The following is a 13,628-nucleotide window of genomic DNA, read 5'->3' as shown; positions in this document are numbered from 1 at the left end:
GAATACCAAGCTGTTGCCATAACGGAGCTGTCCTTAACCTTGTCATTCATTTTTGATTCAGCCATTCTACAGAAAGTCGTATAACTTACAAATGCATCCATAATACTCTTGAAATACACAAAAATAAATAAATAAAATTAAAAGAACATAAACAGAAGGAGGTTAACAAATGTGCTCATACGTACTTTAGTGTAGCGAGGCCTTTGTGTTAAGGGGCAAATTGCCTTTGTTTACAATTTACATAAATTACAATTTACATTATTTTACCACGTAAAAACTTTGTCGGGCCAGTTTTTTTCCTTCCTGACATTCACAGAAACTTTTATTCAAGTTACATCAAGGCACAAACCAGTTAAATTTCCAGAGTGTGGGACTCACTTGGTGCATTCATGCAAATATTCAGACGTTTCAGACAAACGTTACGTTTCTCTTTTGCTTTAAAACCTGACATTGTCTCATCATCAAAACAGTTCATGGTAAAAGACTTGATAACAGAGATAACGTCAAATGACAGCTGCAGCAGCTTGGTGTGTGTGTGTGTGTGTGTGTGTGTGTGTGTGTGTGTGTGTGTGTGTGTGCCATGTATGGTGTAGTGTATACATGTGTGTGCATGTATGAGCTCTGATTCCTCCGAGAGCCCATAAAGTTTCATTTCTTCCCCGTGAGCAACTTGCTTCTTTTCAATGTTTTCCCATGAAGAAGAAAAGAAGAGAACATTTGGGTTTTATTGTGCCTATAGGAAGAATATAGTGTGTGTGTGTGTGTGTGTGTGTCTGTGCGTGTGTGTGTGCGTGAGTGTGTGCGTGCGTGCGTGTGGAGTGGGGTGGGCAAAGACAGACAGGAATCTGCAGCAGCATACTTTTATTAGTTGGGCAGCAGCGTTGTCCTGTCCTAGCATGCTTTGTACGCGTGTGCGTGTGGGCGTGCATGCGCGCGCGTGTTGCGTGTACGTGTGTCTGTGTGTGGTACAGCCGTTCATTGTTCGTGATGGATGTTTTATTTTTGCTCCCAACAGTTGCTTGCAGGTTCATATCTGAGCTGAGCAGCATGTGCGTGGCGGTGCGTGTCAGTGGGAGAGAGAGAGAGAGAGAGAGAGCGAGAGAGAGAGAGAGAGAGCGAGAGAGAGAGAGAGACGTAGCCGTGTCCCTTAAATCACTCTGACGACGATGATGATGATGCTAATAATGACAGAGGGAATAATTACGTTTCTAGCGAAGCCCCACGAGCCCTCTCGTAGGAGGCGTTCGGAGGGGAGGGAGGGGAGGGGAGGGGGAGGAAGGAGGGGAGAGAAAGTGAGGAAAGTTCTGAGGGTGAAGGAGGACAGACATTCCAACATAAAGGAGTTTTTTTTTCCCCTGCCGGTGTCCTTTCTTCACCCGTCCATCCAGAACAAACACAAACTTCTTGTTTGTTTTGTTATGGTTTAAATTAGTGCACGCGCGCTCCTAATTATCAGCCTCACTGTAGGAAAGAGGGGTGGGGGGGATCGAGCGCGCGCGCGCGCTGATAAAGCTCCTCGTGTACAAATAGGAGGTTTTTGACTGCAGGTGTCCACGAGGAGCCACGCGGGATTTTACAGGGGCGCCTCGTCGACACGCGCCAATGCAACAGGATGGATCGATGGAGCTCAGTGCGCGAGACATGTCTGCTGCTTCTGGTCATCATGGTGTTGGGCTCCTCGAGGGCAGGTAGGCTGAAACATCCGGGGTTATTTAGGAGTCGTCGCCCGCTGTTAATTTACATTTTATTTATTTATTTTAAAAAAAGCAGCTTTGTGCCACCTGGCCTCGGACTCAGGAGCTGATGGAAACTTCATCTCTGACATCACACTGTTAAACTGATGCCTGCTGGCCACATTTCTGCATTTATTGGCGTGAACTCTTGTGATTTAAGGCCATACTTCAACCGAAAACAACAACAAAAAAGTATTTTAGATTTCAAGTACTCATCAATAGGTGTCATGAAGATGTTTTTTTTTTTTCCTCCTTCATCTCCTGTTTTAACTCCAGAGTGCAGAAAGAGCCAGACACCTTTACTTAGCTTGTATCAAAGACTGCCTAGCAACAGCCAAACTGGCCAAAAATGTGCATTGACAAACTCTTAAATTGTATAATCCACATATTCTTGCTCAATAATCCACTAACCATTTGATTTGAGCTTCAGTTAAACTTCTGGTTGGGCTCTAGTTTGTGGTAGCACCGAGCGTGACCAGCTGGCGCATTCAGTTTAACCAACGCGCTTGAACTCGTTCCAAGTAGTGCCAGCAGGAAGGATTATTGTGTATTATAGTGTATTATAGTATTTGTGGATTACAGATCATACAGCTAGATTAAGAAGATGTGAATTATACCAGACGATGTACTGAGTGTTTTTAGGTTGACATTTTTGAGTAGTTTCGCCATTGTTCGATGTCAGTTGCCATTAGCTTCATGCTAGATGGACATTGCTGGCCCCTTCTTCCTACTGGATTCACAAAGAAGTGATGCAGGAGGGAAAAACTCCTCCATGAGCTCCAGACACCCACACTTGAAGAGGAAAATGCTCTCTTTAAGTTGATTGCTTTAAAGTTCTCCCATTAAGCTTGAAGGAAAAAGCCTCTAACCTTCACCTTGACACTTTACTCTGTCTCACCAGGTCACGTAGGACCAAAGCTTGTTGAACTGGGCTCCTTTAGCCCTGTGCACATTTACAGACAGTGAAAAGGTGCAGCAGGCCTATATGCCTAGACTTGTTCTGCCATACCTGCAGCATCAGCCCGCTCTCGTACAGCAGCAGCAGCAGACAGGATATTTAACCTGCACAGCTGCGTAATGGGGAACAGACTGGGTTAAATTAAAGTGAGCTGTGCTGAACTGGAGATGCTTGGTTACAACGGCACAGCCGCGCAGGCACCATATGAGCGGGACATCTGGAGGTTTTACTTTACTGCTCTGTAGATATGTGTGTTTGAAACCTTTTTACGAACAACTACTTATCTTCTGATGTAAGAATGTGGAAGAAATAAACTATCCACCCCCACCATGAGGTCACTGACCTCCAGCCCAGGGGAACCCTGAAACGATGAAGAACCGTCTGTCTGTTTCACCTGGACAGGACAGTCCTTAAGCACAAAGGATAGTCAGTTGAATTGGGGTTGTGGCTGTTTCACTTCTTTGGGAGGCGGTGAGGTCTCTGTGACAGTGGAGGAGTTGTTGGACTTTCTCGGGGAAGTGCTCTTGCCTTTTGGCCTGACAGTACGAAGATTGATGACACTGTTAAGTCAGTCAAATTAAAATGAAGCTAAAGCCTGCAGCTGTTAGCCAAACAGCACAGAGACCAGGAGCCTGTTGCATAACACAGTCTGCCCACCAGCACTGGTTAACACATTGTATTGTGTTTGTTTGATGAGTCGATGCACAAATACAATGTGTGAAACAGAAGCGAATGTTGCCCAGGAAGGAGCAACCTTCCTTTTGGACTGCAGCTCCTCCTACGTCATCCTCCTCATCCTCACGTATGAGGTCAGCCACGGTTAGTAGCAGCAGTCGCTCTTCTTGTCATCAACAAATGCTTCGTCTTCATGAGCGAATCTTTAAGATGCTGCGCCAAAACACTGCGCCCCTTCAGGAAAGTAGTTCCGTCTATGTATCCGACTGAAATCTTGCTTTGATTTGGAACTCTTAATTCATAGCAAATGCACAACTGTAGTTTTATTATTGCAAGGAAAGATCATTTTTGGAGAGGAAAAAAACAAAAACCTATTTGATGATTTTGCTGACAGCTTATCTGCTACTGTTCATTATGCTAAGCTAACTAGCAGTCAGCTGGTCTCTGTAACACTGCACAGAGGAAAGAGGGGGCTCTACCTTCTTGTCTGGCCCTGGGGAGGAGGGGCAAACAAGCGTATTTCCCACACAATGGGCATGTTACTGCAACAGCTTGAATTGTGCAGGACTACAAAACTGCTGTCAGGAGCTATCATACTGCCTCAGATCATGTTTTTTTGTTGAAAGAAAAGCAAATAATGAAGAACGAGGAGCAGGGCCGTGTGAAAGGCAAACAGTCATCCAGCAGGTAACTTGGCAAAGACTCCACCATGTTGCCTCCACCTGCTCCGTCTGAGGAGATGCTGGGAAAGACAAAACTATTTATGTTATGTTCAATGAGACATTTAGCCCTCTGAACAGCCTGGCTCGGATCTGGTGATTTACATACTTGCACATCAGAAGCCGCTATGATCCCAGTCTCTCCTCACATAAGCTTGTTCTCCTCCAGCGGTCTGTCTGTGAAGGTCATTACCGAAATGACGAATGTGACCTGGACCTTTAGGGTCATCTGGGGTCAAAGCAGGTCACCGCGGGAACCCCGTAGGGTCTCTCACACCTGGCAGCCGTAGAAAACGTTCTCACAATAAAAATTTATCGGTAAATGACGCTTCTACTAAAGAGAAACACAGATTCTCAGTGTAAAAACACACACACCCCATACACGCAGTACAACGAGCTTTGCTGTGTTTCTCCTCCACCGCTCCGCCAACTCTCAACAACCGTTATTAAGCCCTCGTCAGTTACGTGTCACTCTTAATTTTTTGCTCACTGTCAACTGCGGTCACACACCTGGCTGTCAGCAGGTTGGTTGTGAATTATGATCACAGATACCTGAGCAATGTGGTCAAGTTACGGTCAAACACGCCTGGCCTCGGGTGTTTCACTCACTTAGCCGCATCGCTTTCTGAATGTAACTTGTACCGTCAGGTAGCTATAAGCTTGACCTCAGCTCTTTATTGCTTGCAAAGTATTCCGACTATTCAGGCCTCAACAACAGAGTCTGGTAGCCAGTCTTGGGCAGCTGGACCCACCATTTGTGTAGTTTACATCCTTCTGGCACTTTCTGAGCTAGGTGCATCAGAGATTAGAGCCGCTGTTAGACAATTCTGCAGGTCCAGTGCAGAGTTTAAATTCAGGAAGTGCAGGAGATGAATGATATCACGTCTGTCTGGTGAGAAAACATTCGTCAGTGAACCTGACAGGTGCTTGCTACTCTGTAGAGGATTCAAGTCCGACCCTTCCATCCTCTTTGGCCTCTATTCAGACTCGACAACAGCAGTGAGTTCTCAATGCAGCGATGAAAGGCACACGCATGTTGGTCAGTACACATTGGAAATGTAAAAAAAAATTGCGCATGTCTGGCGGCTGGCCATACCCCAGTGATGTTAAATCAGGCGTTCTTGATTTTACAGCTGATGGGAAACACCTGTCGTGTCATTGCTAAATGGGACGTGGCCAGAGGCACAACACACTTGAGATGTTCAACCCACAGAGAGCAGCACAGTAATGCTTTCTCTTCACTCGCGGTTCGGTTTGTTTTGTTCTTAGACCGTCCAACTTTTCCTCCCCACTCTGGGATGGTCAACTTTGGGATGGCAAACTCCTGTTGACCTTGTCTGTAGTAAATCTATTGCTGATCTAGGGAGGGCGTCGACACCCAGGAACCTCAGCACCTCTCAGCTGCTAGAGGTTCACATGGTGCCCTACAGTTACCCCCAACCAGCAGGAGTTGCTAGTTCAATTACACGATCCCTCAGTAGTGGCCCAACGACGAACGCTGCATTATAAACGCAGTAACAGTCATTTACTGTCTTCACAGTCCAGACTCCAGAGGTGCCCTTTTACCCACGTAGCGCTCAACAGGAGATGCTCGCCCTTGTCCTTGGCCTCACTCTCACCCGCTAACTTGACACGCAGAAGCATCTGAACAGAGGCTGTTTTTTAATCACCTGGCTTGGCAAGTGATTGGATGAACCGTCCGTCTATCAAGGGTTAACTTCAACCAGTCAGAGCAGCAAACTTGCATTCTAGCAGAAGCATGCTGATAGATGGGCAGACCATGTCTTGCCTTCTTTTTTCCTTGCTTGTATCTAAAGAAGACAAACTCTCCAGTTCTGATATTACTGATGCCACAGCAGCATCTGCGCTGACTTCCTCAGGAGCCACCATTGTTGTATTGAACAGTCGCTCCTGGCTGCGGTCACATCTAAGTTGTGTGGCTTCATCCTTGAATTCTCCAGAAAATGCTTCAAGTCTGGTCTGACTGATTCAGACATTTGCATTCTCACATACGGCACTTTTCCCTCAGGTGATATCTTGGAAGGTTCAGGGCTGCACTGCGTGTGTGAAGCTTTCGTCAGCTGCTGTTATTATCGATAAAGACTGTGAAATAAAAGCTCTGTGGGCCAGTAGGCCGATGTCGAGCTGAGACTGCCCCGTTCAATGACACGGTCTCTCAAGCCAAGTCCATGTGGTGATAGTGGGAAAGGGTTTAGTTCCTGCTGCCTTTTGAAATTAATATTATACATTTGTCCCGATGCTTGGTGAGCCCACTCATGTCAAATTACATTTAAACGTTCCTTCAGGCCAGCAATTAGACCAAGTCTGTGATTGTCAATATGTGCTGCTTTCTACCAGCAGTTGAAGTACACTGTGGGGCAAATTTTCTGCATAGTCAACATGTTCATGTCTGTAGAGCGGCAGAGAGACCACGGCGATGTGCAAGTGTGTTTAGGGCAGAAAAATGCAGGCAGAAGGATATAACCCCTTATTGCCAGGTTGTGCTGTAGCAGCGGAGGAAATGCTTTCCTCTGTTTACTGCCATTGTGTAGACCTGCTTTTTGTTGTTGTTGTTGTTGTTGTTGTTGTTGTTGTTGTTGTGATTGTGGCCCGCGTACAAATTTGGGAAAGTTTCTTGTTTAGTGATCAATAAACGAGCTCCTGTAACTGACAGTTGTGAGCAGAACTGTCCAGATCGTGGTTTTGGGTGAGAGGCTGTGGAATGTGTGAGGCCATTTCTCACAACTGACACTCTGAAAAGAAGCGATACATGATGTAACGAAGGGGTGACCCGCCCCAACCTGCTGGCGGGTCACCCTGTGTTCACATGTGACTGGTTGTGAGCTCGTTTAACACTTTCCACCGTCCTTAAGAATTCTAGAGTTGGTGCGATGCAAATTTCTTCATCGGGTTTGTGTGTATGCGTGTGTGCTTGTGTGTGTATGCATGCGTGTGTGTGTGTATGTGTGTGTGTGTGTGTGTAGGCTCTTTGAAAATACCTCACTAATTTGTTGTGCCCATGCTCAAGGCCACCAAGCTCCATCTGTGCATGGACTAGAAAAACCATTCATTAGTGTTTAGAAGAACCCACACACGTGCCAGCGGTCTGAGAGGGTGTCTGAGGTGGGATCTCAGCAAACCCACAGATTAGTCGTCAGGCCTTGATGTTTCCTCCGTCCTATGACTGCACGCGTAAGGGTTGTACCGCAGAAAGATGGCCTGCAAACACCTTTGAAACACATAATCAATACAGCTGTGTCCCGTAGACGTTGTCATACTTTGGAATGCGTCCTCCAGGTGGACATAGGCGCTGTAATCAGTTTCAGTAATATTTATCCCTCACACACGCGTGGGCGTGTGGGTGCTCAAGAGGCTCTGAGGCTTTGACGCTTCAGCACTCAGATGGACAGTGTTTTCATCTCGCTGTTTTTAACGTGACATTACTGTGCATCATGTAGGCTAATGGATGATTCCTGCTCATGTAGGGGTATTTGTTCTTCAGAGATTGTGATGTGTGGTCAGTTAATTGTCTTGTAATACACTGATTATTGTAGTACTGATACCGTGAGTATTGAAAAGTAAGTAATTCCCATTACTAGTAAGTATCATATTTCCTCAGTGATGCTCGGTGTTTCACATGATTATCAAAGTTCAACTTTTTGAGTACGAACATGAAAATTTATCGAAGCAGAATTGCGTCTTTTATGATGGCGATGATTGATTGATTGGTTGTCGGCTAAACCCATATGCCTCAATTCTTTGATCGTTCCTCTGTTTTGTCATGCGGATTTTGGTTTTTATAAGTTGCTTGCGACAGCAAAATATTCCTTGAGGCAAATTTAAAGTTCAGTCATAAATTTGAACAAAAACATGGCGCCCTGGCATAGAAGGTCAGTTTGCTATAAATTTCATTTAAGCGCATTAAAAAAAAAAAAAAAAGCGTTCACTCTTTGTTCTCAGAAATCAAAGTCACTGCATGATGTAACACCCAAAAATAATAGAAAGCAGAGCCACATAAAGCAATGTGTAGCTGTCGGAGGAGAGCTGGAGCCTGACTGACAAATATTGATGTAGTTTTGATGTGTGTTGGAGAGGAAGCGTCCTGATTCGATGTTGAGACTTCCAGTGAGCTGCGATTTCAACACAAGTGCCACAGATTCCTAGAGGGAGATAATAAGCACATCTGTCCGTCTGCGGGTTTTTCTATTGCCCCGTTTTCTTGACGCTGATATTAAGGACTCATTTAAGTGAGGGCATGTGTGAACTGTGCAGACCAGAGTGTGACTCTCGTATCAGACGACAGAGGAAACTCTCCGGTGATTGTTTGATGAGAGCCAGCTGAACTGGAGGTGAAGGAAACACATGCTCCCTCCATCCCATCCTTCCCTCCTGCACTTCTTCTACTCTGCTTTTCATCTTCCTCTTTCCGTCGTTCGCTTGGTTTCGTCTCTGTGGAGAGTCTTGTCAGATGTTTGAGAGAGACATTTGCAGCAGAGCGAGAGTGAGCAGGAGGAAGAGTAAAAGGAGAGTAATGACAGGCTCCCGGGGCAAGACTCTGTGGGGGATTTGAACCTCAGTGTGCTGTCTGTTTGTATTTGTGTGTGTGTGTGTGTGTGTGTGTGTGTGTGTGTGTGTGTGTGTGTGTGTGTGTGTGTGTATTTTGCTGAACTAAACATTAGTTGTTGTCTCTGAAAAAGACATGTTATTGCATTCTTTTCCATCACTGAGATAATGACAGAGTAATGGCAAACACATAGAAAACCACACAAGTGCACCGAAACAACACCTATCAAGTTTTGTCTCTCACACGGACACACGCACAAACACACACAAGCACACAGACACACATCTGGTTCCCAGAAAATCCATAGTCCCTCCGATTTGGTGCCCATTAAATTGTCTGTGCAAATATTTCAGCGCTCTGCTGAATGTGAATCGCTCTGATCCACCAACCAGGTTAAAGTGACTGATGCAGGAAATAAACGATCTCCCACTTTACATGAAGACATGCAGGATTGTTGCCAATAGGTCGCCTGTTTGATCCCCTAGAAAAAAATGTGGGCGGGGGCAGTGATAGAGCAGCTCTTTTCCCTCCTTGAACTGTCCCACCTAACCTCCGACTGATTCCCTCATGTTGCAGCTGCCCCCCAGTCCTTTTGTGCTTGGTGTTCGCAACCTGCAGATGTGACTGTTGCGTAGAGCCAGAGGGGATAGCTGGATTTTGTGTGAAGGAGCAGACCAAAGTGTGTGCCTTGGTGCAAAAATCACTTGCTGGATCCCCTAGGTGGCGCTAGACAACACATACCATGTTGCTGTGCATCACGTGAAGACAAGGCAGTAAATAAGATGTCAATCTAATGAAATGGTCCCTGTAGAAAAGGAAAAAGAGCTCTATGGGTTTATTGTACAAGCTACAGCTTACTGAGTACATGCCAAAGCCTGATATTAAGCAGGAGAAACACAGTTGGATCACCAACACTTCACCAGTCAAGAACTTTTACTGCTTTACCATTAAAACATCCCCTCGCCTCGATGTTGAGGATCATTGCTGTAAACTCTGGTTATCTGCGCTGCTCTTCCTCCAGAGACTGAGAGTTACGGTTCCTTGTGTCTGGGTTTCACTTTAGCAGTTCTGACAGTTGTTGCTATCAGCTTTGCGTACCTGTGGGTTATTAATGGATGAATTTTGATTACTTTAGAAAAACAATGGCACGCTGTATGTTTGTCGGGTTAGGGAAGTGAAACAAGGTGCTGTTTTGTGAGGAGAGAACCTGGAAATCAGAACCAAACCTGCTTATCTTGCATGCGGTGGAGAGGATTCCGCTGCGTTCTTGTGTGGTGTGGGAAAGTGAAATGTAGGAAAAGGGGCCGACGCCTTCCAGCGCAGATGACCTTGGTCACGGCTTTGTTTGTTCCTGATCTTGAGTTCTGATTTCACTTGGTGGAACAAGGAACAAATGATATATTTTTTTCTTTGGTGATCTGCATTCAGTTATAAACCCGGAAGTCTGGTCGAGGCCATTGGCAGGATATCACTATAAGTGATATTTCTGGACATGTCATAAACAAATTTCAATCAAATTCCTTGACCATGTACAATCGGGAAGAGCCATATTTTTCATTTGGAAAGAAAATTTATGAGCAGATTTTGATGACACGGTGCTCATATGCTGCATCCATGTAGCTTCCTTGGTGGAGGAATACACTCCTTGAGTCCTTTTGGGTGAAACCATTGTATTCATCATATTTATTGCTGCGATCTGGCTTCAACACAGTGAAGTGCAGTCAGATGATTCGACTGGCTGCAAACAAGCTAACATTATTTGACCTGTTTTAAGGTGAAAACCAAAGCGATTGCTCTTCAACATCTGTAAGAATTCATCAAAGTTCACGACTGAGCCAGCGAGCCTGTAAGCTGTGATGGATCTTTGCAACCTGGTAGCTTTTTATTGCATCTTCACAATGTCTTCCATCTGATCCAGAACTTCCTTTCAGCAGTGTCTCAACATTTAGAGATTTCCTCAAATCAAAAACGTGACTAATCGGACAAATGAAACTTGCGAAACTCTCACCCAACCCTGATCTACAGTTTGAAGTTAGAGGAGAACATTGTTGTGGATTTTTCTCTTCAAACTAAACTGGCTCTGCTTTTACATTTGACATACTCTGCATGTGTGTGCATGTTGATTGCGGTGCCCCTCACACCTCTGTTTAGAGCCTCGGGGTAACCGCAGCAACTGATGGAGACCAGAAATCTGCTTGTCTATGTACTACACAGTATTGTGCTCGGTTTGTGTCTCGGTACATGTGTATTACATGTGTTATGTGGCTGTTGTTTTGTGGTTGCACACACATTTCTCAAAAGCATAGGGAAACATTTTATGGTGTTTTTAAGCTCAAAAATGGTTAAAGTTTCCGTGTCTTGTCTTCTTCTCTGATGCATTCAGACGTCGGCTCTGGCCATCGCGTCTCGGTTTGTGCGTCTGAAACCCCTCGTCTCGCACACGATGCTCATTCGTGTCAGGGAGAGTCTGAACGAGTCCAAAAAGTGAACACCAGCAGCAACAGGACCTTGTATACTTTATATGCCTTAAAGAAATCTGTGTAAGCAGCTGTTCATGCTTTCACTTGACCTGGAAACCAAATCATCTGTACTGAGCGACGCAAACCTACAGAGAAGGAAAACACACACTGCAGATGAGCTTATTTCAGCATTAACACCAGAAAGGAGCTGCACCTGGCCGTGATATGGCCTGGCACATTGCCCATGTAAAACCACAAGTTTTTACGTGCCAAAGAAACAACATGTAACATGTTAATTAGTCAGCAGTAGACATAGCCAGACCAGGTCCTAAGAACTCTTGATAGCTAGCAGATAATGAGAGCAGTGTCGATCTTTGCATCTGAATCTCAGCAAAAAAAACAACCAAAAAAAAACACAAATTAAATCTTGACCCAACACTGCACACAACTGTTTACTGTAAAGCTTTTGTGATGTAGTTGATGTCAGCTAGCAATGACAGATTTACTGTTGTGTATTTATTGTGTGATCAAACAACAGTTTTGCATCAAAAAAGATTGGAGAGTTGACTCGAGACGGCAATAAAAATATGTTCTGTTTCAAGTTTTATGAAAGTTTTACAAGTTAAAAAAAAGTGCTGATTAAGTTGATACAGTTCTAATGATTAAACTCTACAATGTGCTATGATAGGAGACACTTTCCAGTAGCCTCAACCAAGTCAAACCCTTTACCACAGGAACTCTGAAGCACTGCTGTACTGCACAGCATTCCGTTATACATGTGTTTATATATTGTTCTCCTATAGAGCCACCATTCCCAAACTGGGGTATGTATACCTCCAGGGTCTGCACACTTATGCTGAGGGTACGCCTTTAAAATCTGGGACAAAAATAAAACATAAACCAGTGGGTTTTTCCCATCCGCATTCTTTGCAGACCAGCTCCTACTCTTCCTATGATCAGCTCTAACTCTGATCCATGTCACCCCACATGCCTTAAGGCACCAGGTTCTAGCCAATCAGAGCCAGAGTGAGGCTGTGAGTGGGTCTTTGGGACAACAGGTCTATGTCCAGTTCCTGTGTTGGAAAAAATAAGCCCATTTCGCACCTATTATGTCACCTAACTTAAATCAAATATGGATAAATGGTTGTAGTGACATGGGCCCACACCCGTAGGATCAGCAGTACAGCTGAAGAGTCCAGACTGTTGAAACCATCTGATCCTGGACTTCCGGTACCATGTAAGACAGCATCAACGTTAGCAGTGCTAGCCTAGCCACTTGTGGCACTAGCAACATCTGTGGAGGTAGAGAGGGTTCACAGCAGGAGGCTGAATGTGCAGAACTTCAAGTATGTGCATGCTCAGCTATAAACAAGCTGTGCAGCTAATCTGTCTTAATGACTGCAGTATACATGGCAGCCAGCAATTAAAGCAGGAAACAGAATATATTGTACAACGCCATAGTCATGGCATGGATGGCACTGGAAGTTGAGTAGCTCAGCCTCAGCAGCATCAGCAAATGACGCAAACCAAGCAGATGAAAGGTTTACATGCTGGCAGTCGCACAAACTGAAGGACAAACTGCAAAGATGGATGACAAACACATCTGGCGCTCAGACGCTGTTATTATGCCAGCATCTTATGTGCATACACGTGTGTGTGTCTGTGTGTGTCTGTGTGTGTGTGTGTGTTGAAAGGTGCGAGGCAGATGGAGGGATTACGTAAGCCTCAGAAATACGTGTGAAAAGGAGCCACACCAGTAGAGGCATGCCTTCCTCTTCTCTACCATCTCTCATTTCGTCTACTTTCTCCCATCTCTCCCTTTCTCCCCTCTTCTCTCTCAGTTAGGTACACGTTCCTCCTCTTTACATCCCATCTTTTCCTGCTTAGTCCATCTGAGATCTCTCTGTGACCACTGTGTTCGCAGTCCCCCGGTATGTGTGTCAGCAGATGTTACGAATTTCATTTTAGATGAAAGCTTCAGTCTCATTTTGGAATTCCAGATTCTTCTCTTTGTCTTTGCGCGTGCTTGCTGTAGGGCTGAGCCATTATCAGGACACATGCATTCTTCATTCATCATCTCTGGTGTTCGTCTTTGTTGTGTGGTGAAGATTGCTTCCCACGTCGGTGCCAAGACCGGTGTTGTCAAGTGATTACACAAAGCTTCTGCGAGGAGCGTCTTACAACAAGGGGCAGATCGCAGCCTGATACCTTGGCGTTAGTTTAAAAAGAAGCTTGACATGACATCGCCCGTCTCAGAGGCAACATCGCACAAAACACACGCTTGGGTCCATTTCCAGAGATGCAACAATCCATGTTTTTTTCAGTTCCGTCACTTTTTCCTTTAGTATTGTTGTCATTATTTCTGATGTTGGCAAATATATATACATATATTTGTACTGTATATAAAACCTAAGTCTACCGATGTTCCTGATCCAAAATCCCAACTCCGGTTCATTCTTACCATCTGGAAATATCAGTTTGTAAAGATAAACATTGACGATGAAGCAAAAAAAAAACCTG

General features: G+C 44.9%; 1 protein-coding gene across 2 annotated transcripts in view; it reads left to right on the top strand.

Moving 5' to 3' along the window:
• LOC147257830 (uncharacterized) overlaps positions 1-13,628 on the top strand; it is a 50,558-nt gene that overhangs the window by 7,216 nt on the left and 29,714 nt on the right. Inside the window, exon 1 of one of the 2 annotated variants that reach the window (XM_086212013.1) lies at positions 958-1,688. The exons of the other annotated variant lie outside the window; for it this stretch is intronic. Within the exon in view, the coding sequence (XP_086068139.1) occupies positions 1,613-1,688 (76 nt within the window). The 5' untranslated portion in view covers positions 958-1,612. Of the gene's footprint in view, positions 1-957; positions 1,689-13,628 lie in introns of those variants that run through there. 2 annotated transcript variants of the gene reach the window in all.

Source organism: Aulostomus chinensis, chromosome 8, assembly GCF_037954235.1.
Source record: "Aulostomus chinensis isolate RoL2024-O1b breed Wild chromosome 8, RoL_Achi_v1.0, whole genome shotgun sequence".
Classification (NCBI taxonomy): Eukaryota; Metazoa; Chordata; class Actinopteri; order Syngnathiformes; family Aulostomidae; genus Aulostomus; species Aulostomus chinensis.
The sequence above is the reverse complement of the archived record's forward strand: the minus strand, read 5'-3'. Positions and strand labels throughout refer to the sequence as shown.